This window comes from Morus notabilis, unplaced genomic scaffold, assembly GCF_000414095.1.
Source record: "Morus notabilis unplaced genomic scaffold, ASM41409v2 Scaffold35, whole genome shotgun sequence".
Classification (NCBI taxonomy): Eukaryota; Viridiplantae; Streptophyta; class Magnoliopsida; order Rosales; family Moraceae; genus Morus; species Morus notabilis.
This window is the reverse complement of record NW_010361505.1, coordinates 718,821-743,700: the sequence shown is the minus strand read 5'-3', so window position 1 is coordinate 743,700 and position 24,880 is coordinate 718,821. Positions and strand designations below refer to the sequence as shown.

Below are 24,880 nucleotides of genomic sequence, written 5' to 3'. Positions count from 1 at the left end.
GATTAGGACAATTCCTCCTAATATGACCCACCTGCCCACAATGGTGCCACCTGGGCCCGTATGTAGCATTTCTATCACTTCCGGACGAACTACTGCCACCGCTTGTCATTTCCCCAGCCGTTTGTCTCTGGTTGCGGTTTCTCCTACCACTCCGCTGTGGTCCACCCGAAACGGAATGTCTACCAGAGACAGAGACTCGACCCGTTACTTCTTTACTTTGGTGATAGGCCACGTTATCCTGTTCCACCCGTGTAGCAGCAGCTACCAAATCCCGGAAGTTTCGAAGTCTCAGAGCCACTAAGGATCTCCTCACAGAGTTCTTGAGGCCCTTCTCAAACTTAAGACATCTCATGTGTTCAGACTCCACTAGTGATGGCGCAAACCGGGATAGGTCATTAAACTTGGCCTCATATTCCCTTATAGACATCTCCTTGCAGTAGAGACATAAATTCCAGTGCTTTTTCTTCCCTGTAACTCTGAGGGAAGTACTGTTCATTGAACAACGTCTCAAACTGTTCCCAGGTCAACCCTGCGACATCCATTCTCCTCTTGACCTGTTTCCACCAAGTGTTCGCTAAGCCCTCCATCTTATACACAACAAATTCCACCCGGTATTCATCTGGGACTCCCATAGTACTCAAGTGCTTGACTATGGAGTCTAACCAGAACTCTGCTTCCTGTGGTCCTCCCTCACTATTAAACGAGGGGATAGGCGCACGCCTAAATTCTCGGAAGTACCATTGCTTCCTATTCTCAACCGGCCGCTCGTTTCGAGCTCTTGTGGCCATGCCTTGAAAGGCAGCATAAATGGCATCCAGAAATCCTTGATTCTGTTGTGCCGGTTGATTAGTAGGCCTACGGCGAGGCGCCATTTCCTTCAACTGAAATAAAACTAGACTATTTAGTGGATTACAAATGTCACACATGTATGTACAATCCTGGGGTTTCTTGACCTAGGGCTCTGATACCACTCTGTCACGCCCCCCAAACGGGGTGGGTGACGTGGAGCTCGATTAGGGATTAATAAAGCAAATTCCCAGACCGGGCCCCATACTTAACTACATTAAAATATAAATAAATTACAGAATCCCGCAGCCTCTGACACATAGGGCTCCACCCCACAGGACATACAGTGTCGTGCATACATGAACATGTAATTAATCATTACAACGGACATCAACCACAGTCTAGTAAATCCAAATATTATATAAGTTTATAGAATTTCTCAAATTCCTTACATTTGTCCAAGAGGATGTCCACGATCCTCACTTGATTCCAACAGCAGCACAACTCAGCTGCTCCATAGCAAATATCCAGCTACTGTGCACCGCTCTTACAATCTCCTGGGAGGGGTTTAGTACATTTAAAACATAAAACGTGAGCGAAAGGCCTAGTAGGATATAATTTGAAATAAACGCTATAATAAATGTACGGGGGAATACATAAATAAATAAGTAAATAAAATAAGACATTCAGTCCCGACAGAATAGCCGGAACCTCACATCCTTTTTCTCAAAGGAAATATAACCGTAAATAACCGTTTTGCAGGCTTCAGCGAGTAATTAGTACAAATTACTTACCTAACTAAGTGCCTCGCCTACCCGGACCGAGTTTCGGGTTCTGCACCCGAGGATGCACTCTCCGCATCTTATCTAGGCTTACAGCAATAGACTCTATTACCGGTTCACAAGATCTCTTTATTAAGAAATCATTCATTAACATTCTGAAATCGTTAATACGACCCCACGAACTACTCAAGTCGCGGGCCCCATGACTGGACAAGCCATGAGGTTCCATGACTAAACAAGCCATGGTTTTCAAAGCGTTTTCTTTCACAAATCAATCATTTTCTTTAAAACATTTTCAAGGCCAAAATCCTTTTTGAAAACAGGCTCACAAGGAAAAGGGTTAGAAATCCTACCTCGCACTATTAAACCTGGGACTAGCGTTGCCTTTCTCCGGCTTCCGCTTCTTCAAGCCCCTTCAGTCTGAATCCTCAGTGATCACTGATGCAAAACAACACTTTAGGATTAATTCTCATTCCTAAAGTAATCCAAATCTCATTTTCTAACCAAGATTTCCTATTAGTGTGCCCTAATCCATTTTCATGTTTCAAATTATCATTCCAAGGGTTTTCAATCTCAAAACAAGGATTAACAATGCTAATCCATCTATCTCAAGTCCCCAAATGAGCTAATTTGGGTTCTCCCCGAAAACGGGGGTCAAAACAGCAATTTCAGGCCAAACAGGGTCAAATCCCGTGTCAACCGGTCGACCGGTGACAGAGCAGTGCAACAATACCAGTCGACCTGTAGTGTGCACACCGGTCGACCGGACAGGTCGACCGGTCAGCCTGCAATCCGGTCAACCGCATAGGTCGACCGGTTTCCATGTGATCCGGTCGACCGCACAGGTCGACCGGTGGAATCAGCTGTGCGAGAGAAGCTCGCAGAAATCAGTCCGAAACCTGCAAATCCAGTCCCAAATCGAAATATTTTAAAGGGAAACCACTAGATCTGGGTTCTAGGTCCTAAAACAAGTCCAAAGAACCCAAGATCTCTAATTTCTACTCTAGTTTTACTCAAAAACCATCAAAATCCGGTTTTAATCAAAAATAAGTTTTGAAATCCAAAAACTGAAGATTCAAGAGAGGTTCTTTTAGTAATCTTATCTCGAATCCTTCTCTTGACATTGAAAACTTCTTTAAATCTTTACTTGGTTCAAGATCCGTTTGATTTGGGACAAAAATGAAAGAGAGAGAGAGAGAGTGAGAGAGCACGAGAGAGTGAGAGTGAAGGAGAGAGAGTGCACGGGAAAGGAAAGAGAAAGGAAAGAAAAAGGGAAAAAGGAAAAGAAAAGAAAAGGAAAAAGGAAAAAAAAATGACATGTGTCAATATTTTAAAAGAGCAATCCAGAAATGCGCCCATACACACTTCTGGGTTAAAATAAATTACTGAGAATAATTTAAATACCTTAGAACTATTTAAACTCACACGTGTCAGAAACATTTATTAATTAAACTCAATTAATAATCCAGATTAGGCACACTAATAATCTTAATTACCTTAATTAATCTTAATTAATTCTTCAGGGTATTACAGTTAGTTAGTTGCATTGGAGTCTGTAACTAGGAGAATGTGATTGAATAAATAGGGAGAGAGGACAAGTGAGAGGATGATCAGAAAAGAGTGAAGTTGAAGTTAGTGACGGAGTGCACGGGGTCACTCAAAAAGCCCCATATCTTGTAATTCTTTCCCAATTTTCTACCTGTTAATTCCATTGATTCAATGAACTTACTCATATTCCTGTGTAGAAGTGTGCTTGTAATCTGTTGTTAGTTTGTGAGCTTATCATTTGGTATCAAAGCACCTTTTTGGGAATGACGAAGAGGACTGACGACTGTGAGAAAGAGAGGGCAGAGGGAATGAAAGAGGATTTTCAGAAGGAATTGGAGATGGTGAGGGAAGATGTGAAGAAGATTCCTAGGCTTGAGCAAGGTATGGCGCTAATGTTGGAAAAATTGAATGAACTGATGCGCCATAGAGTTGAATTTGACCGGGAGCCTACGCCGACAGAGAGGAGGACAACAGACACAACCGGCAGCGGCTGGGGGAACCCGCGCAGAATTCCGAACACGGCGAGTAGAAATGCCCACTTTCGACGAAGAAAACCCCGATGGCTGGATTTTTCAAGCTGAGAGGTATTTCGCCAAGAACAAGATGCCAGAGAGTGAGAAGTTGGATGTAGCAGTGGTAAGCTTGGATGGAGAAGCTTTGGCTTGGTTCCAGTGGGAGGATAGCCGGCGGGTGATATGGGACTGGGCGGATCTAAAAGTGTTGGTGCTCGAGAGGTTTCGACCAACACAGGAAGGAAGTTTATGCGAGAAATTCTTATCTCTGTGCCAAGAAATGTCGGTCCGGGAGTATAGCAAGCTCTTCGAAACGTTGGCTGCACCATTAATGGAGGTTTCCGAGCAGGTCCTAGAAAGTACATTTGTGAATGGATTAAAGCCTGAAATCACAGTTCAGATTCGGATGCTGAAGCCCAAAGGATTGGGCCAAATTATGGAATTCGCCCAGCAGGTGGAGGAGTTTAACCTACTGGTACGCAGCCCAAAGGCCCACAACTTACAGCCCAGCCCGGGAAACAAAGTAAGTTATGGAATCCCTGAGTTTGGACCAGGAGGAGGTTCAGCTCAAGTTGGTTTAGGGCCGCGAAGGGGTATGGCGCCATTGGGAAGGATGACCCACGCCACCGACAGACCATCGAGCAACAGGACCGGAGCAGCGCCGTTCCGGCGCTTGACCGACGCCAAACTTTAGGTGAAGAGGGAAAAAGGTCTTTGTTATCGCTGTGATGGGAAGTATGTTTTCGGGCACCGTTGCCGTAATCAGTAGTTGCAGGTGCTCATCGTGCGGGATGAAGAAGATCAGGAGGAGTCGCAGGAAGGAAGGGATGAGGCACTCGAAGAAGGTGAAGTGGTAGAGCTCTCCATCAACTCAGTGGTTGGACTCACAGCCCCAAAGATTATGAAGCTCAGAGGAGTGGTTCGTGGGAGCAAGGTAATAATTTTAATCGATAGTTAGGCGACTCACAATTTTATTTCGTTTGACTTGGTGAGACGGTTGGGCTTACCTATAGATGAGACTGAAGGATATGGGGTGGTTATGGGAACGGGGTTATCAATTAAAGGGAAAGGAGTTTGCCGCGGGGTGGCAGTTTCGCTGCAAGAGGAAGATTTTCTTCCCTTGGAGTTGGGTAGCGCAGATCTAATTTTAGGGGTCCAGTGGTTGGAAACTTTAGGGATGATGACGGTGAATTGGAAGACCTTGCTAATGAAATTCAATCTCGAGGATCGACAAGTGACATTGAAAGGGGATCCAGGGTTAAACGAATCCCCAGTCACCCTTAAGGCCTTAATGCGAGATCTTAAGCAGGAGGGACAAGGTATGTGGGTGGAGTTGAATAACCTGAGGATGAGTCCAGGAAAAGAGGCTGTGGAGGCACCAGAGGAGTTACGAGCTACGTTACAGCAACACTCGATAGTGTTTGAATCCCCATTGGAATTGCCACCAGAAAGGGCAAAGGATCACTCGATAGTGTTGAAGACAAGGACTTCTCCAATTAATGTCAGGCTATACCGCTATCCACAGATACAGAAGGACGAGATTGAACGCTTAGTGGGGGAAATGCTGGCAGCAGGTATTATCCAGCCCAGTATGAGCCTATATTCCAGTCCGGTCATTTTGGTGAAGAAGAAAGATGGAAGTTAAAAGTTTTGTGTGGATTACCGCGCATTAAATAAGGAGACGGTGCCGGATCATTTTCCGATACCGGTAATAGATGAATTACTCGATGAACTCCATGGGGCTACCATCTTCTCTAAAATTGATCTCAAGTCGGGATACTATCAGATTCGTGTGTTACCAGAAGATGTGCCCAAGACGGCTTTTCGCACACATGAGGGGCACTATGAGTTCCTTGTCATGCTGTTTTGCCTCACGAATGCCCCGGCTACCTTTCAGTCTCTCATGAATGAAGTGCTACGAGCTTTTCTCTGTAAGTTCGCCTTGGTATTTTTTGATGACATGCTAATCTACAGCCAGACTATAAGGGAACATGAGCACCATTTGGATCGGGTATTGGCTGTTTTACATCAGCACCGTTTGTTCGCCAACGGAAAAAAGTATAGTTTCGGGCAAAACTCAATCGAGTACCTTGGGCATATCGTGTCCGGGGAAGGGGTGTTGGCAAACCCAGCCAAAGAGGAGGCTATGGTGCATTGGCCTCCCCCCACAAACTTGAAGGAGTTGCGTGGCTTTCTTGGGTTAACCGACTATTACAGGAAGTTTGTGGCAAATTACAGCCACATCGCGGGACCATTAACGAACTTACTACGGAAGGATAATTTTCACTGTGATGAGGACGCAAGAAACGCGTTTGACGCACTGAAGCACACCATGACAGTAGTACCCATCCTAGCCTTGCCCGATTTCAAAAAACCCTTCGTGTTGGAAACAGATGCGTCTGGTCATGGGGTTGGGGCAGTGTTAAAGCAAGAGCTGTTGGAAAATAATGGCATCAAGTGCGCAGCGGAATTTTAAAAAATTTAAATCAATGCTAAAGGCAATCAAGAACATGTTCATGCTGCTATATAACATAAATACTAAATATCTAAATCATACCTTTTGAGAATTTAGGAAACTGCATGTCTGACAGATCAAAGCGTTCCAAACAGCAACCGGAAGAGACTCAACCAACTGGTCTTTTTTGCTATTCTCGTTTCCACAATCAGAGTGCGGGTGGTCACACGTCGTTCAATCTCCTCTTGGTATTCTTGATCTCCTTGCAATCACAAGAGAGCCAAAGAAAAAATTGTTCTTGAGAATTAAACAATTTTTCCTCTCAGCAATCTTTTATCAACAGCCTCCAAAAGTCTCTCAGGTGATCTTATGAGTAATGTGACTTAATAGGCTATTTATAGTGTTTAGTAAGTCATACTTCCGTAATAATTAGGTTTCCCAAAGTCTTAATTGCATCCAGAGTCAATTTTGCCACGTCAGCATGCATTTTACGTTACAACCGGTTGACCGGTGACAGAGACGTTATAACTCACCGGCCGACCTGTCCTTCACGAACTGGTCGACTTGTGACCGGTCTACCCAACCGGTCGACCTGTCTGCACTGACGAAAGTTGTTTTCCTAGTTTTTCAACATGGGAAACTTGCATAGAGCCTCAGTTTTGATTCAAGCAACCTAATAGAGAAATTGCCTGATCAAAACAGTCATATAATAGTTTTCCCATATTAAACAACTCTTAAAACAATAATTCAACCAATTTATCTATAATTAATTTATCAATTAATTCACCCGATAAATCACTCATGAACTAACCATTCTCATATTAACTTTGAACCTCTTTTACGAAAATAACACAAGTTACCAATATGTTGAAAATACGCCGTATCGTTATAGGAAATTATGTGAGCTAGCAAAGGGATCCGATGGACATATATAAATCAAGCTCCTATAATCACAACGCTACTTGTAAACCAACAAGTCCGTCTCATGATTATAAAACTCTAGTGCTATTCCACTAAAAGCCTGGAACTGCACTCTCAATTTATATAGCGTATTTACAAAGCTCTGATTAGCTCTAGTCCATGACTCAATATATTAGTGTATCATCCTCATAGGATATCCATAATCGATGAATAATGAATCTACGCATACATGAATCATACCCCCAATGTACCGGCAAGCATACCTTTACATAATGTCAGAATGTCTCCCTTTAGTACATTAAAGGATACAAGTCAAGCATACGGGTTCATCATCTATCTCAGGATTAAGATGACAACATATAATTCGTCAAAAGTGAATTGTTTTATTCAAACAGAACTATTAATTAAAACAATTCAACTTTGGTCCGATCCAATATAGATTTCACCATTAGAAACTATATCAATGTCTCCACCCATGGAGTCCCGCCTCCGACGACCAAGACGAGCCGTCTCCGTTAGGAAGTAGACAACATAACAATCTTAATATGACTAAAGCGCCCAACTTTATTCTCTCGATTGTGGATCATAAGATTTAGACTATCATTTTTAGATTCTTGTCTTCTGCATGTTCTTCACATTACATGCATGACCTAAAGATTTAGAATGACAGTCTTAGACTTTCAGTTTGCTTATCATATATTTAACTATTATGAATATAAAGAGGACAATACATAGATATATGAAATAAACAAATCTTTATTAATAGTCAAAATGTCTCAAAGAATATTGTTACATTTATTCCTAAGGGCATAAACGCTAACAAGAGCAACGGGCCATTGCATATTTTAGTCAGGCTCTTTCCGCACAAGCACGCGGCAAATCAGTTTATGAGAGAGAATTGATGGTCATAGTCCTAGCCATTCAAAAATGGCGGCCATATCTCTTGGGACGTCATTTCGTGATCCGCACTGACCAGCGTAGCCTCAAGTACCTGTTGGAGCAACGCCTAGTGTCTACAGAACACTAGAAGTGGTTAACCAAGCTGATGGGTTACGACTTGGAAATCCAATATAAACCGGGATCGGAAAATAGGGATGTGGACGCTCTCTCCCGCCTCGTTAGTACCCTGGACCTGAGTGCCTTAACGGTGGCCCCAATTGTCGACACCAGTGAACTGCACCAACAAGTATTGCTTGATGAAAAATTAGCTAAGGTATGGTCCGACTTACAACATGATGTTTTTCCATTGCACAAGGCATGTTATTATACGAAAAGGTAGAATGGTGGTACCTCGGGAGTTTCCGTTTATTAAAACACTGTTGCATTCCTACCATGATGGTGTCATGGGAGGACACTCGGGCGTATTGAAGACATACCGGCGGATTGCTGCGGAATGGTACTGGCTTGGTATGAAGGACACCACTGCTTACGTGGCTGCGTGCACACAGCACTGTAAGACTTCTACACTGGCCCCTAGTGGTCTCCTACAACCCTTACCTATCCCAGAACATGTGTGGGAGGACCTTTCGATAGACTTTATTGAGGGCTTACCACGCTTGGAGGGATACGACACCATCTTGGTGGCCGTGGATCAACTCAGCAAGTATGGACATTTCCTTGCATTGAAACATCCTTTTTCCGCAGAGATCGTGGCCAGACTCTTCATTCGGGAAGTAGTTCGCCTCCATGGGGTGCCTTGTACTATCGTGTCGGATCGTGATTGCATTTTCCTTGTCATTTTTGGACCGAGCTCCACAACCATATGGGTACTACTTTATCACGAAGCATGGCCTACCATCCCCAATCCGACGACCAAACCGAGGTGGTCAATAGGTGCGTGGAAAGGTACTTGTGTTGCTTCACTTCGGACAAGCCCGACCAGTGGAACAAATGGTTAGCTTGGTCGGAGTACTGGCACAACACCTCTTTTCATACAGCCACGCGCACCACTCCCTTTCAGGCAGTGTACGGCCGCGCTCCCCCTCCATTGTTGCGTTATGGCATGGGCTCTCCTCTGGTGGATTCCGTTGAGCAGCACCTCATGGACCGCGATGCAATGCTAGACCTTCTCAAGTTCCATCTTCTTTGCGCCAAGCAGAAAATGAAGTCTGTGCCCGATAACAAGCGCCGGAATGTCTAGTTCACCGTGGGGGACTCAATGTATCTCAAGAATTTGCCCCTATCGTCAGGTGAGTTTGGCGCGCAGGCACAATGAGAAGTTAAGTCCCCGTTTTTATGGCCCCTTTGAGATCAGTGGCTGTGTGGGGCCAGTTTCATACCGCCTCAACCTTCCTGCGGAGGCTGCTATCCACCCGGTGTTTCATGTCTCTCAACTACGCTGTGCTATTGGGCAAGTGCAGCTTGTCTCCGCCTTGCCACCACACCTCACAAAGGACTTGGAGTTGCGGGCAGAACCAGCTGCCCTGCTTGGGGTGTGACAGCGAGTATATGAGGGACGCTTGGACCCAAAGGTCTTGATATGTTGGACTAATTTACCTGCCCATGAGGACACTTGGGAGTCCTATGAGGCAATAGACCGACAGTACCCTCACTTTCACCTTGAGGACAAGGTGCGTCTTTCCGACAGGGGTAATGATAAGCCTCCCCTACAATTCACTTATGTACAGAAAAGACTGTGAGAAGGATCATGCGGGGACAGGGAAATAGATGAAAGCTGCAGCACAGGGGAACACTTCTCTGGACAGGTGGGCTGAGTTGGCACGAGAGGATGAGCTGGGTTGAGAGAGGGAAAGGTATGTAGTTAGTTAGTTGCATTGGAGTCTGTAACTAGGAGAATGTGATTGAATAAATAGGGAGAGAGGACAAGTGAGAGGATGATCAGAAAAGAGTGAAGTTGAAGTTAGTGAGGGAGTGCACGGGGTCACTCGAATACCCCCATATCCTGTAATTCTTTCCCAATTTTCTGCCAATTAATTCCCTTGATTCAGTGAACATACTCATTCGTGTGTAGAAGTGTGCTTGTAATATGTTGATAGTATGTGAGCTTATCACCCGCACCTCATCAAATTCAACATTGAGGCCAACAAGGAACTTGTAAATACGGCTGTCTTCCACAGTCTTCTTGTGGTGGTCGCAATCATCAGTAGACTTCGACTCGTACGTGTTGAAGAGATCAAGGTCTTGCCACAATCTTTTCAACGAATTAAAGTATTTGATGATGGAATCATCTGGTCTCAATCTTTCCAGATGTATATTCGTGGGCAAGGGATGATTGGCTACATTACTGGAGACAAGAAGGCTCCTAAATTGGATGATCCGGCGTATGCCACGTGGGCTGCTGAAAACTCTATCGTATGGTAGTGATTTGGACAGAGTGGGTGCTAAGACTAAATGGAGTTTTCATCGGGATGGCAGTAGCAGGACTTGGAGAGGCTTCGGACGTGACTTCAGACATGGCTATGGCAAAGAAGAATGGAAGAAGAGGGGACTTTAGGGTTTTTAGAGGTTCATCTCTGATACCAACTTAGAAGGAATGGAGAATATTTCTTTCTCTATTAACAAATGAATGAGTACAAGGTTCCTTTTAAGTAGAGGAATTACACTAAAAAAGGAAAGAAATAAATAAAACAGGAAACAATAAGACAGAATATTGACAGCTGCCTATTTCCTAATTTACATCATTGACTATCTATGTTTACATTAGGCACACAACCTAGCATATCTCTAGGATCACGGCAGAATCTTTAATTGACTGATTTCCGACATATAAATATATTGTTTTTTACTTTTTTTTCTTTTTCTTTTTTTTCACTCTATTTGTTCACTATGGTCTTGTACTACACCACTTGAATCTTAATTTTTTTTAACTTCATTGATTTCGCGCTTTATCGTTTTTTTCTTTCTTTTTTAACTATATTTTTCTACCATTATATTTACAAATGGTGCTTTACCCTTTTTCCTTTTCTTTTCTTTCTTCTTTTTGACTTCACATGTATTGTCTATAGTAATTCTTTTACCTCCAATATTCTCCTAACAATTGTCGTTCTGTTCCTCTTTTATTTTATCTCCATTTGAACTCTATTGCTCTTTCTCATAATTTGTTTAAACCTCCGATCTCGACTTTCTCACCATAGTAATCTCTTTAACTTTTATTAATTATGACTAATATTGCAGTTAGTTTCTTCCATTCCTTCCATGGTCAAATGTTTGTGGGCGTGGGTATGCGTCTATTTTAACCAAAAAATAAAATCAAAATTTTACTTAGTTACTGAAATATATAATTTTGTCTCTTAATTGATAAACAGTTATTTTCAGAATGAATCTAGAAAATTTTTTCTCCTTTAACTCAATTTAAAGAACGGGGTATTACCTTTCTTTCCTTCAGCTTTCCTTTTTTTTTTTTTTTCTTTTTTTTTTTTTTCCTTTCTTACTTTTTGGCACCATTTGTCTACCATAGGCACTTACACTAATATTCTTCTAATTGTTCTTTTTTTGTTCCTCTCTGTCTCTCTCTTAAATTTCTTAAACCTCAAATCAAAACTTTCTCATGATAATAATATCCTTGCTTGTGCTGTTTTTTTTTTTACTTTCTTTCCTTTCTAATTTGGTCCTTTCTTTCCTTCACTTTGACTACTATTTATGTACTCTTTAATTTTCTTAGTAAACTTTTTTTTTCTATTTTTGTTTGTATTCTACATTATAAAAACTTTAATTACAACTCTACGTGTGTGTCGCACGTAGTTAAACTAGTTGATAAACAAATCATGATACAAAGAAAAGCGGATAAGAAATATTTCATATTTCCTTGAAATAGATATTCTGGACCCTTGATAAATTCTTCTCTCCAGTAATGATTAGTTGAAATTGGGAAACCGCTAATTCTTATCATTGCTTATCATTAACGAGAATAAGTCCTTTTAGACTTAATTGCTTGCTTGCAAATTATTTCTATGCTATTCATACTGGGGGAAAAAACAATCCTTAGGAGGTGATCTTTTTTTCTTGATGTCTTTTGTAATATACGCTTGTTTATGAATCTCATTGAAAAAGTGAGAGATATGGCTTTGGATTTACAAGAAAGGATTCAAAGAAACAAGTTTTTGTTCGCGTGCAGGCTGGCATAAGTGGAGGCGGCAGTTTGCCTTCGCATGTTGATAAGTTTTTCGAGGTTAGATTTTCATGCATATTTAGCTAGCTGTAATTGATTTTTCTACTTTCCATCCCTTGTGTCTTACTTGTGTGCATGTAGGCAATTGAAGTGAAAGTGCAGAATGGATACGGATTAACAGAGTCTTCCCCAGTTGTTTCTGCTCGACTACCAACTTGTAATGTAGGAATTGCTATCCATTTTAAGTTTGAAAAATATACTTTTTTGGACTTCCTACTTAATTGTTATAATACCAGAAAAGTATTATACATTTCTGAAAAATTTTATTTACTACCAATATGTTAATTCAAAATCATATGCACCTTAAGATCAATCAAAGTATCTATCTCCAGATTACCGCATTCACATTTCTAGTTAGACTCTTCTAAGACTCATGCTTTGTTCGGTTTGCCTTTTGCTCGTTCACATTTTACTCTGCATGGAGTATGCATCATATAACATTGTCACAGACGTAAAACTTTCTGAAGGTTCTTGGCTCAGTTGGTCACCCCATCCGGCATACTGAATTCAAAGTTGTAGATTCTGAAACTGGAGAAGTTCTACCACCTGGAGAAAAGGGAATTGTAAAAGTAAGGGGGCCACAAGTGATGAAGGGTTACTTTAAGGTATTTCTATTTATATTTCTAGATTATCGGTAAAACTTTTAATTGCTGAGATAATGGATAGCACTATATCCATCTAGCCATGTTGACATATTGCAAATACCAAATAGAAGTTATTAAAGTTCATCTTGTACACGCTTATTTATTCTTCCAATATTTTACATCGGACTCAAAGTTTCACCTAAGTGTTCAGTAATTTGTCGGGGGTTGGGAATTTGAAGAAGAATTTGGCTTTGTTGGGAAACTGGCTTTGGAGGTTTCCTTTGGAACAAAATTCTTTGTGGGCTAAAGTCATCAGGAGTAAATATGGGCTGAAACCAAATGGTTGGGACTCCAACCTAGTAACTAGGGAATCTTTTAGAAACCCATGGAAATTCATCTCTCAGAGGCTGGTTGCTTTCCTTCAAAGCACAAAATTGAGAGTTGGGCATGGGTCTAAAATTTTGTTTTGGAGAGACAAATGGTGTGAGAATGAGTCTTTGGAAATTTTGTTCCCCGTCTATTTAGAATTTCAGATTTTCTTAATGCTTCTGTTGCACAAATACGTTCACAATCTGATAATGGTGATCCGGATTGGAATCTTGGTTTTAGAAGAGCTCTCAATGATAGGGAAGCAGAGGATTTGTATTCTCTTCTTCAATTGAGACTCTTCCCTATTCAGCCTTCTAGTCTTGATCAAAGAGTTTGGTTGTGTGATCCTAAGGGTTTTTTGTGTCGTTCTTTTTTCTCTTCTTTAGTGGATAGTCGTGAAAATTTGAATTTTGATTATTTTCAATTCATCTAGAGATCTTGTGTCCCCCATAGAATTAAAGTCTTCGCTTGATTGGTTGCGCTTGGGAAATTGAATACTTGTGATTTGGTGCAGAAGAGAAACCCCCATAGGGTTCTATCCCCTTCTTGGTGTGTTCTTTGCAGAGGCAGTGATGAATCCATTGACCATCTACTGTTACACTGTTCAGTGGCAAGGTGATAAGCCCCCCATCCGTTTTACTTATGCTCGACAGCGATTCCACGGGAAGGAACCTGCAAGCGCAAGAGAGCAGGATGGGACAGAGTGCAGGGTAATGGATCCTCAGAAGAAGAAGGATGGGGCAGAGCTGGCAATTGGGAGGGATGGGGCTATGAAAAGTTAGTTAGTCAATTGGGCATCGGGGTCAGTGTCGAGATCCTGAAAAGTAGGCATTGGGTAGTTTCAGGAGGAATAAAGAGAGGAGAGAAGAGAGAGGGGGGACTTTTGATTGCTAAGTACATTCTGTAGTAAGAATCGGGGAGTGCAAGGGGTCACTCGAACACCCCCATATATGTCATTTTGTGTAACCATTTTCTGCCATTAATTCCAATACTGCATTTTCCTTTTCCTTTCACCGTGTGGACTTGAGTTCAATTCATTTTGATCCTATCATTTGGTATCAAAACACCGTTCCGGGAATGACGAAGCGAACCAACGACCTAGAGAAGCACAAAGGCGAAGGGGTGACGGAAGACTTCCAAAAGGAGTTTGAGCTTGTACGGGAGGATTTGAAGAAGATTTCAAGGCTCGAGCAAGGAATGGAATTCTTGCTCACGAGATTTGATGATTTGCTCAGACAAAGGACATCGGCGGAGTCGGAGCCAGTAGATCAATCGGCGCCGATGTAGGAAGGCAGGAGGGACGGTGGAACGTGAGCAGAGATTCGCACCCGCCGAGTGGAGATGCCGACATTTGATGGTGAAAATCTAGACAGATGGATTTATCGAGCTTAGAGGTATTTTTCTTTAAACAAATTGACTGAAATTGAGAAGCTGGAGGTGTCGGTGGTGAGCTTTGAGGGAGAGGCGTTGGCTTGGTTCCAATGGGAGGACAGTCGGCGCGCAATTCGGAACTGGACAGAGCTGGAGTTGTTGCTCGAGCGTTTCCGATCAGCACAGGAGGGAAGCTTTTGCAAAAAAATTTTGTCGTTACGGCAGGAAACGACGGTCAGGGAGTTCTGTAAGCAATTCGAAATCCTGGCGGCGCCGCTAACGGAAATCTCGGACCAGGTGTTGGAAAGCACCTTCGTGAACGAACTGAGGCTTGAGATCCAAGCGGAAATCAGGATGATGAGGCCTACAGGACTGGGTCGAATCATGGAGCTCGCCCAGCGGGTGGAGGACCGTAACCTGCAGGTACGCACAAGGCAACCTAGGGGGAAGAAACACAACCAACAGCTCTCGTGGGCCGACTGGTGGCCCAGGCCCATTTGGATTAGTGTTGGGAGTGTCGAACACCGCAATAGGGAGGCCAAATAACCTCGTGGAGAAGGAAATGAGTGCGAGGGGAGCAGCGACGCAGTATAGGAGGTTGACCGACGCTAAGCTTCAGGTGAAACGGGAAAAGGGGCTGTGTTATCGGTGTGACGGAAAATAATCCGTCGTTCACCGTTGCCCAAACCAGGAATTACAGGTGTTGATTGTTCGAGAGGAGGAGGACCGGGAAGAGTGCTCTGAGGAAGGCGAGGTAACAACCGCAGAAGAGGAGATGGTGGAGCTTTCCCTCAATTTGGTGGTGGGACTCACGGCGCCGGAGACCATGAAGCTCCAAGGGCAGGTTGGCGGTTGTGAGGTAATCATTTTGATAGATAGTGGGGCTACCCACAATTTCATTTCGTATGACTTCGTTAGGAAGCTAGGGTTGCTGGTGGACCGAACTGGGCGGTATGGAGTGGTCATGGGAACGGGTTTGTCGGTCGAGGGCGAGGGTATTTGTCGGGGAATAGCGGTCACGATGCAAGAAATTGAGGTTATGGAAGATTTCTTACCCTTAGAACTAGGTAGTTCGGATTTGATCTTGGGAATTCAGTGGTTGGAGACATTAGGGGTGATCACGGTGAATTGGAAGACACTACTCATGAAATTTAACTTGGATGGTCGGTCGGTGACGTTAAGGGGGGATCCTGGACTGAATAGGGCTCCGGTCACCCTCAAAGCCCTTATGAGAGCTCTCAAGCATGAAGGACAGGGAATTTGGGTGGAACTAAATAGTGTGGGAATGAGCTCGCAAGAAGAGGAGCGAGATGTGCCTGAAGGGCTACGGGAAGTGTTACAGAGGCATGTTACGATTTTTAAAGCGCCGGTTGGACTGCCGCCGGAGAGAACAAAGACCACACGATACTGCTGAAGGTAGGAACGTCTCCGATCATCGTGAGACCTTACCGTTACCCCCAGGTATAGAAAACAGAGATTGAGAAATTGGTGGGTGAAATGCTGGTGGCTGGCATTATTCAGGCTAGTGTTAGTCCCTATTCTAGCCCGGTTTTGTTGGTTAAAAAAAAAGATAGGAGTTGGCGGTTCTGTGTAGACTACCGCGCATTGAATAAAGAGACGGTGCCGGATCGGTTTTCGATTCCGGTGATTGATGAATTACTAGATGAGCTCCACGGCGCCACAATATTTTCTAAGATCGACCTCAAGTCCGGCTACCATCAAATCCGTGTAAGGCCAGAGGATGTGCTGAAAACAGCGTTTTGCACCCACGACGGGCGTTACAAGTTCCTCGTTATGCCCTTCGGGCTCACTAACGCACCGGCCACTTTCCAATCATTAATGAACGACGTGTTGCGAGCCTACCTCCGCAAATTTGTTCTCGTCTTTTTCAACGACATACTCGTTTATAGTCGGTCTTGGGTTGAGCATGCAAAACACTTCGACCAAGTGTTGCCAGTGCAGTGGCAGCACCAACTCTTCGCGAATGCCAAGAAATGTTGTTTTGGGCAGCGTTCCATTGAGTATCTCGGCCACATTGTGTCCGGTGAAGGAGTTGCGGCCGATCCAGCAAAGATTGCGGCCATGATGGACTAGCCACAGCCGAAGAGTTTACGGGAGTTGTGGGGTTTCCTTGGGTTGACCGGTTACTACCTGAAATTTGTGGCAGGGTATGGCCAAATTGCGAGACCTTTGACCGACTTGTTACGGAAGGACAATTTCAGGTGGAATGAGGAAGCCGAGCAGGCCTTTGTCAGATTGCAGCGGGCAATGACAAGTGTGCCTGTCCTGGGTGGCGGCGACCCCAGAAAAGTTGGCGGCCAGGTTGTTTTAGCCACAGCCGAAGAGTTTACGGGAGTTGTGGGGTTTCCTTGGGTTGACCGGTTACTACCTGAAATTTGTGGCAGGGTATGGCCAAATTGCGAGACCTTTGACCGACTTGTTACGGAAGGACAATTTCAGGTGGAATGAGGAAGCCGAGCAGGCCTTTGTCAGATTGCAGCGGGCAATGACAAGTGTGCCTGTCCTAGCTCTTCCGGATTTTATGAAACCCTTTTTGTTGGAGGCAGATGCTTCGGGATTCGGTGTGGGCACGGTTCTAATGCAGGAACACTGGCCGATTGCCTACTATATCCAAGTGTTGTCGGCGCAAGCACAAAGCAAGTCGGTGTACGAATGGGAGCTCATGGCCATCATTTTGGCGGTACAGAAGTGGCGACCATATTTGCTGGGACGCAATTTTGTGATCCGAACTGACCAACAGAGTCTCAAGTATTTGCTAGAGCAACGCTTAGTACACCCCGAGTCCCAAAAATGGTTAACCAAACTGATGGGATATGACTTTGAGATTCAGTACCGTCCTAGGTCCGAAAATCGCGCGGCCGACGCTTTATCCCGCCTGTCTTCTAGTCCGGTTTTGCAAGCCTTGGCCGCCTCCTCCATTGTCAATACCAATGAGATCCACCAGCAGGTGTTGCAGGATGAAAGGTTAGCTAAAATCTGGTCGGATTTACATCGTGATGCCACGACTCATCCGGGGTTTTCTGTAGGTCAAGGCAGGTTGTTGCATCGGGGCCGAATGGTGGTGGCTCGGGGCTCCCCTGTTGTGACTAAACTCCTGCATGCTTACCATAATGGGGTGGTTGGGGGACATTCGGGTGCTTTGCGAACGTACCGCCGCCTGGCAGCGGATTGGTATTGGGTGGGCATGAAACGGGACGTGACTGTGCATGTCACAGAGTGTGAAGTCTGTCAGCATTGTAAGTCATCCACACTCGCCCCTGGAGGATTGTTGCAACCCTTGCCCATTCCCGAGCAGGTATGGGATGATGTGTCCATGGATTTTATCGAAGGGTTGCCACGGTCAGACGGGTTCGATACGATATTTGTTGTGGTGGACCAACTCAGCAAATACAGCCACTTTGTTGCACTTAAACACCCTTTCTCGGCTGAGACGGTGGCTAAGCATTTCATTTGGGAGGTGGTTCGTTTGCACGGTGTACCGCGCACCATCGTTTCGGATAGGGATCGCATTTTCCTTAGTCACTTTTGGTCCGAGCTCCACTCTTAGATGGGCACCATAGAAGATTAGGTCAAGGAGCTTGAGAACAAGGTTGTTCTCGAAGGGGGGGTAATGTTAGGCCTCCTATTACGTTGATCTAATAGGAGGGGGAGTGTTGAAGAAGGAGATATTCGGTATCAATTATACCGAATATTAGGGATAATTAGGTTGATCATAGAAGATTAGGTCAAGGAGCTTGATTGAAGAAGATTAGGAAACTAGCAATTAGGATTGAGTCTGTACAGCTATTAACATTCCATATTTATTAGTTTTTCCTAGAATTGCATTTCTCTGTAACTAGTATTTAAGTGTACATTGTAAACCTAACAATATATGGAAAACATATTATTTTCTTCTCCATATTGGTTTATACTTCTTCCTTTGTCTTAATGTTGGACTAGAATCCAGAAGCTACAAAGCAAGTAGTAGATGAGGATGGTTGGTTGGACACTGGTGATATAGGTTGGATTGCTCCTCAACATTCTAGAGGACGGAGTCGACGGTGTGGAGGAGTGATTGTCCTCGAAGGACGTGCTAAGGATACCATAGTTCTTTCAACAGGTACACTAGAGGCTAAATAAGTTTGACAACTTTTCCAAATATATCCATCTTACAGCTTTTCAAATTTCATAGTTTTGCCTCAATGGGTTTCTTATCTTTTTCATCTTTTATACTTGTGAAGGTTTGACTTTCTTTCATTTGGCTTAGGTTATTTATACTTTTCGTAGGCTAAGTGACCTTTTCTGTGTGACATTAGATCCTTTGGTTCAGGCTTTCACTTGAATATATCATACTTATTTACGCTTTCAGTAGATTTGAGATTCAGAAAAACTATATGATTTCTAACCATGCAGTTACTGTGCGCGTGCTTTCTAGTTCATCTAATTTGTTAATTTGTTTCCCTTTTCAACCCGGTTTGTTGTGTTATTCTTTTATTGTATAACTAAATTAGTTCGCCAAACTTAGGTGAAAATGTTGAACCCGTAGAGCTTGAAGAAGCTGCGTTGAGAAGTAGTGTAATTCAACAGATTGTTGTCATTGGCCAGGTGAAGATCCGCTGCTTTCATTTCACCTGTTTGCTTTGGATTTTTTTTTTTTCCCCTTGAGCCGAATGTGTATAGCTTTTACCTTTTAGGAATTGTACTGATCATAACTTCCACATTCTATTAACTCGTGCAGGATCAGCGACGTCTTGGAGCTATAATTGTTCCTAACAAAGAGGAGGTTTTACCATTAGCAAAAGAATTTTCTATTATAGATGGTAATGCCACTGACCTAAGCAAGGATAAGTTGACAACCCTGTTGTATGAAGAACTACGGAAGTGGTATAACACCTCAACTCTAATTTGTATCTGCAAATGGCAAATAATTTGCATTTATGGAAAATCTTTCGTTCTTTTAATCAAGATTTTCAATTCATTTCCTTCGTCTTTGCCTTTTTTCCTATATCAGTCCATTCCAGTTTTGCTGCATCGCTGTTTGATTTGCCAGTTTGGCTGCATCGCTTTTTGACTTGGTTATCATGGTTGTTGTCTTCTGAATTTCAAAATTCACCTCATATCTGTTTTTACACATGGTCGCTACAGCATTTCCTTAGAGGGAGATTAGCATGATTGAATTATTGTACAAGAAGTTTTTTCAGTAATTAGTTCGATGTTTTTTTCTTTTCCTTCTTTCGCATGCAGGACTTCAGAGTGTTCATTTCAAATCGGGCCTATCCTTGTTGTGGACGAACTCTTTACAGTAATCTTTTGATGCTTCCAATCCATAGAATTGCCTATTAGTCTATGAACTTGTCTCTGTTAGCTGATGAAACGCTTCCTTTGCAGATTGACAGCGGTTTAATGACTCCGACCATGAAAATTCGGAGGGACAAAGTCATGGATCTGTACAAGGAACAAATAGACAATCTCTACAAGTAAAACAAATAATACACAAAACTCTGCAAGAAAACATCCCTGCCATAAACTTTTTCATGTAGTCTACTGCTTATTGTGTGAAGCCGTTACACAAATGCTTTCTTCAAGCCTATCTGCTACGCGGGTTTCGTGTCTGCCTTGAGTTCTCGCCTGTATTTTTCGGTCATTCGAATAATGCTTGCTCAAGGCAATTGTGCTTCTCACAAATAAGGTTTGTTCAAGTAATCGGCTGTATTTGCTTCATATAAATAATGAAAATACAATGTTTATCATGCAATATTTATGCGTACATAGATATATTGTTATAATAAATATAAACGAAAAACAAGTTTCAATACTACTAGTACGAAATATTTGACCTGATAATCTATGATGACAGAAGCTTTCACTGCTGGTTTCAAGTATTATCCATTTTTAGATCTCTTTCCTTTTCTTTCTTTTTTTTAATTTTTTTAATTTTTCCTATTTTTCTTGTACCTCCTTAGGGCCACAACTTGGTTTCGGCATAAAATGCATAATGAATTTACCTCTTGCCAAGCCAGTTTCATGATTGGAATTAATGTATTATACCTATTGTATTTTCTGTCCAATAATCTAATTTATATGATATTCGTGTTAAGTCGGACCAAAACCGAACGGGTAGCCCAAAAAAGAAAAAACATATTTGATGTTTGATTTTCAGATTGATAAGTTGAAACAAAGATTAACGCAAGATGTAGGAAGTGACTGACAATTTCCTTACGTAAAATGTTTAGCACTTGCACAAAAATTGAATTTCTATTCAAATCGTTGCACAAAAAAGTGAAATTTTATTCCATCTTAATTGGGTTCTTTTTTGGATATTTATTTAAAATATTAATAACAATGCTTTTACTTTTGATTTAAGTAAATCAATACAAAACTCTTTAAAGGAAAAACCTACGAGGTAAATCATTGATTTATCTTGCTATTTCATTAATTTATCTTGTTAAATCATTAATTTACAGGCATTAAATTAAAAGAAACCGAGTTATGGATAAAATAAGTGTTCGACATCAAGCATCATCTCTCAGCTCTCTCTCAATATCCTTTTTTTTTTTTTTCGACCTTTTAAGATGTCAATTTCTAAATTGAAATTTGAAGCCAAGGCTTCAGTTCATTAATAACAGAGAACTAGCAAGCTCATTCCAAGCATGTCTTTAGAAAGAGCTCTAGTTTCCAAGACCTCTTTTAAGGGAAAAAAATAATAATAATTCCTAAAATTCACAAAAAGGAGCCTCAATAGACTTTAGGACATTGATCAGCGATAGGGTTAATCTTTATTGAATGTATAATTTCCATACATTTGGATTTTTTTTTTTAAAGTAATCTAACACACGAGATGATATAATCATTTCAATATAACAACTACGTCCACACCCAACTAAAGATGTAAAATGGACCTACCCAACCCTATTTGACCTGTTTAAATTAGACTAAATCGTGCTTTGTGCTGTGTTTAGGCCAGTTTATCTATTTATTATGCAGTGTTGGGCCTAATCTATTTATACTACATAGTAAAATTTCAATACAGCAACATTTTTAGAATATTATGAATATAGCAAAATATTTAAAATGGAACAAAATATTGGTCTTTTTTGCCCTTTTCTATCACCTCATTACTTTTTGCTCCGGTTAGTATCGAATTTGGTGGAAAATGATACCCAATAAAAAGTGCATTCCACGTTTTGTGGTTACTGTTTTTGTTTTCTTTTTGTATAACAGTATGGATATTGATTTCAAAATTTAAAAAGTCTCGTGTTGTTTTCCATCTTCTAAATATTGTGCACATCTTCAAATAACAACCATGTTCGTTTGATTAAAATAGCCTGGAGGACTGGATTTTAAAGATTTGGCTATTTCGGGTTAAAAGTGCAAAAACTGAAACCTACCGTGCTTGTTTTTGTAAACTGCTCCAACGACAGATCCTAACTTTCATGACAGTGTTCGTATTAAAATTTAAGATAATGCAAGAAGGTTTAGAAACAACAAAATCAACTTTTATGGGCAAAATCGTCAAAATAGCTGAAATTGGGTCAAAATTGTGAACTTTATTTTCTGCAGAAAAGCGACAATTTTTACTTGCTGGAATCAGTATGAGCTTAGGAAGGGCTAGAAACTGTTTTGATACTTTAAAGAATGAAAAAATTGTTAAGGACTAAAATGCTAAAAATCTGTTAAAACCGGGTCAATTTTACAAAGTTTGAAAATTTGTAGTTTTGCAACCGCTAAATGGCTTAATTTCAAAATTAAAACGAGGACTATAATGAATATTTATAAAATAGATATTTTTATGCAATTATTTTTAAAAGTGAATTTAAATCCATCTTATACTTTAAAAATGCAAAATAGCCTTAGACAATTTTAGGACCCAATCCGTGAAACGGGAATCATAAATTAAACCAATGGTAAAATAGTTATTTTACTAATTTAAGGGTAAAATGGTAAAACCACTCGTTAAGTCAGTTTACACTAAGTATTAAGACGGAATTAGGACCCTCACTGAGTACGTATGAGGAAGATATGAAATGGGCCTATTGGGCCCAAAAGTTTAATAGTGAGAAATAGCAGAGAATACACTAATATGAAAAGCTTAAGAAAGTATATAGGCCAATTTTTAGTTATCAAATTTAATAGGCCATAATTTTTTAATTTCTAAATTTACCCTTTCTTTTTTTTCTTTTTCTTTCGATCCTCTCTGTCTCTCTCTCTCTTAGCTGTACACGCAACTCTCTCTCTCTCTCTCTCTCTCTCTCTCTCTCTCTCTCTCTTAACTGTACACGTAGCTCTCTCTCAATCTCTCTCTCCCTCTCTAGCTTCACGCAGCTCTTCACTGGCGCCGATCCTCTGTAACTGCGCTTGGATTTTCTCTCTCGTCGGTGGATCGACGGTGGATCGTCAGTGGATCAATTTTTCATCGTTCAGTCATTCTCTTTCTTGTTGGATTTGCTCTTCTCCAGTCGTCTTTGAGCAGCTGTTCCGGTGATTTTTACCGAACAACAGGTTTGTGTATTCTTGGTTTCTAGTTTTATTTTTGTTGTATTTTCATTTTCATATTTTAGATTATTTCAGTTTGCTCTCTCTCTTTGTTTGTTAATCCTGTGTTTTTTGCTATTTTCTGGTCATTTTTTGAGCAGGTCCTCCGGTGATTTTTACCGAACAACAGGTTTGGGCATTCTTCGTTTCTAGTTTTTTTTTTTTTTTTTTGTTATTTCATTTTCACATTTTGCATTATTTCGGTTTTTTAATATTTTTAGGATTGAATGTAGCTCTTGTAATTTAATGATTTTTGTAGGCATACAATATGTTTCAGTCACTGACAGTTTTTTTTATAACTTGTCCGGTTATGGGACATAACTTGACGAGTTATGGTCCACAATTGACAGGCTTTTTACATCACTTGTCGGTTGTGCACTTTAACGTGACAGTGTTCCTGCAATATGTTTGTAGGCATGCAATTTGTTTCAGTCATTGTTGCTTATAGGGGAAAATGGAGTCTAGAAAACCAATATACAAATTTTGGTTTTCAATCAGTTTTTATTCCGGAGGATGCTTCTTTGAAGTTTTTATAGGAGTGTTTATGTGAGGAGCTGCATCTTGAGTTGATTAGTTTTAATTCTGGTGTTCATTCTTTATTACTTTTTGTGGGAAGGAAGTTGAAGGATCCAATTGAAATGGTTTCGGAGCTAAAGAGGGATGATGATGTTAAGTTGTTTTTAAACATGGTTCGACACAATAAGGAAGCTCTTGGATACCCGTTGGTAATAGATTTTGTTAGTAGCTCCATTAGTGTAGCGAGATCTACTTCTTCTTCATCTTGTTTTATGAGTTCGAGAGATGAGGTGTCTTCTTCTAATGTTGATGGTTCCGTTTGTCCATTTAAAGATGATATTTATGTTGCGATGAATAATATTTTGATTGAAGATTTGGATATTTCAAAGCTGCCTATGTCATTTGATGTGAATGTAGGCAATCAATTCATGAGCAAGTCAGTTCCCAAGAAACTCATGCATGTAATTGCTATTAGGAGGCATTTTGAGTTTAAATCTGAAAGATCTAATAATTCATTTTATGTTTTGGTTTGTAAGAATAAGAATTGTACTTGGAAGATGCGTGCTGCTAAGGTTTCAAATGGTAATGTTTGGGCAATGAAGAAGTATGTTAAGGAACATACTTTTTCACTTGATGAGAGGAAGTACAGTGGAGTCGTATGCTTCCATTCCTTTTCAGTGCAATGTTTTCAAGGAGAAAAATCAAAGTGATTTTTTTATGTGTTATGCTTATGCTTCTATTTATCTTAATGTTTTGAAGGGGAAAAATCTAGGTTATGGTACCATAACTTGACAGGTTATAGTCCATAACTTGTCATGTTGTCGGATAAGTTGACAAGTTTTTGTTAAAATTTGTCTGGTTATGAAGCATAACTTGACAGGTTATGATTCATAATTGACAGTTTTTTTTGCATAACTTGTCCGGTTATGCACAATAACTCAATTAATTTTTTGTAGATATTAGAATGTATAAATAGTTATTGTACTTTGGTGCCGTGTATAAATAGTTATTTTTAATTTTTTTTGTTTTGTTTTTTATTTGTAGGCTCTGTGACTTCTTATGAGCTTGACAATGATGGGCGGTTCAAGTATTTTTTTTTTGTGCTTAGGGGCTTCTATTCATGGTTGGCGCCATTGTAAGCCTGTGATCTCAGTTGATAGCACCTTTTTGAAGAATGAGTTTTCTGGGACATTGCTTCTCTCTACAGTTTTAGATGTTGATAATCATATTTTTCCGCTTGGTTTTGTAATTGTTGATTCGGAGACCGACTCCTAGTGGGAATGGTTTTTTGAAAGGCTTAAGGAGGCTATCAGAACTCGCGAAGAACTTGTTATTGTTTCTGACCGAAAGAGTAGTATTCCTAAAGCAGTTGAGAA

General features: G+C 41.2%; 1 protein-coding gene across 3 annotated transcripts in view; it reads left to right on the top strand.

Annotated features, from left to right (window-relative positions):
• LOC21409494 (probable acyl-activating enzyme 16, chloroplastic) overlaps nt 1-20,351 on the top strand; it is a 74,017-nt gene extending 53,666 nt beyond the window's left edge. For 2 of the 3 annotated variants that reach the window (XM_024166630.1, XM_024166629.1), the window contains 8 exons: nt 12,079-12,132; nt 12,214-12,294; nt 12,600-12,737; nt 18,417-18,576; nt 18,982-19,061; nt 19,195-19,340; nt 19,701-19,758; nt 19,845-20,351. In XM_024166630.1, coding sequence (XP_024022398.1) covers nt 12,079-12,132; nt 12,214-12,294; nt 12,600-12,737; nt 18,417-18,576; nt 18,982-19,061; nt 19,195-19,340; nt 19,701-19,758; nt 19,845-19,937 — 810 coding nt within the window. In that variant the 3' untranslated portion in view covers nt 19,938-20,351. The remainder of the gene's footprint in view (nt 1-12,078; nt 12,133-12,213; nt 12,295-12,599; nt 12,738-18,416; nt 18,577-18,981; nt 19,062-19,194; nt 19,341-19,700; nt 19,759-19,844) is intronic. The other variant, XM_024166631.1, reaches the window with a different exon arrangement.
• The last annotated feature ends 4,529 nt before the right edge of the window (nt 20,352-24,880 follow it).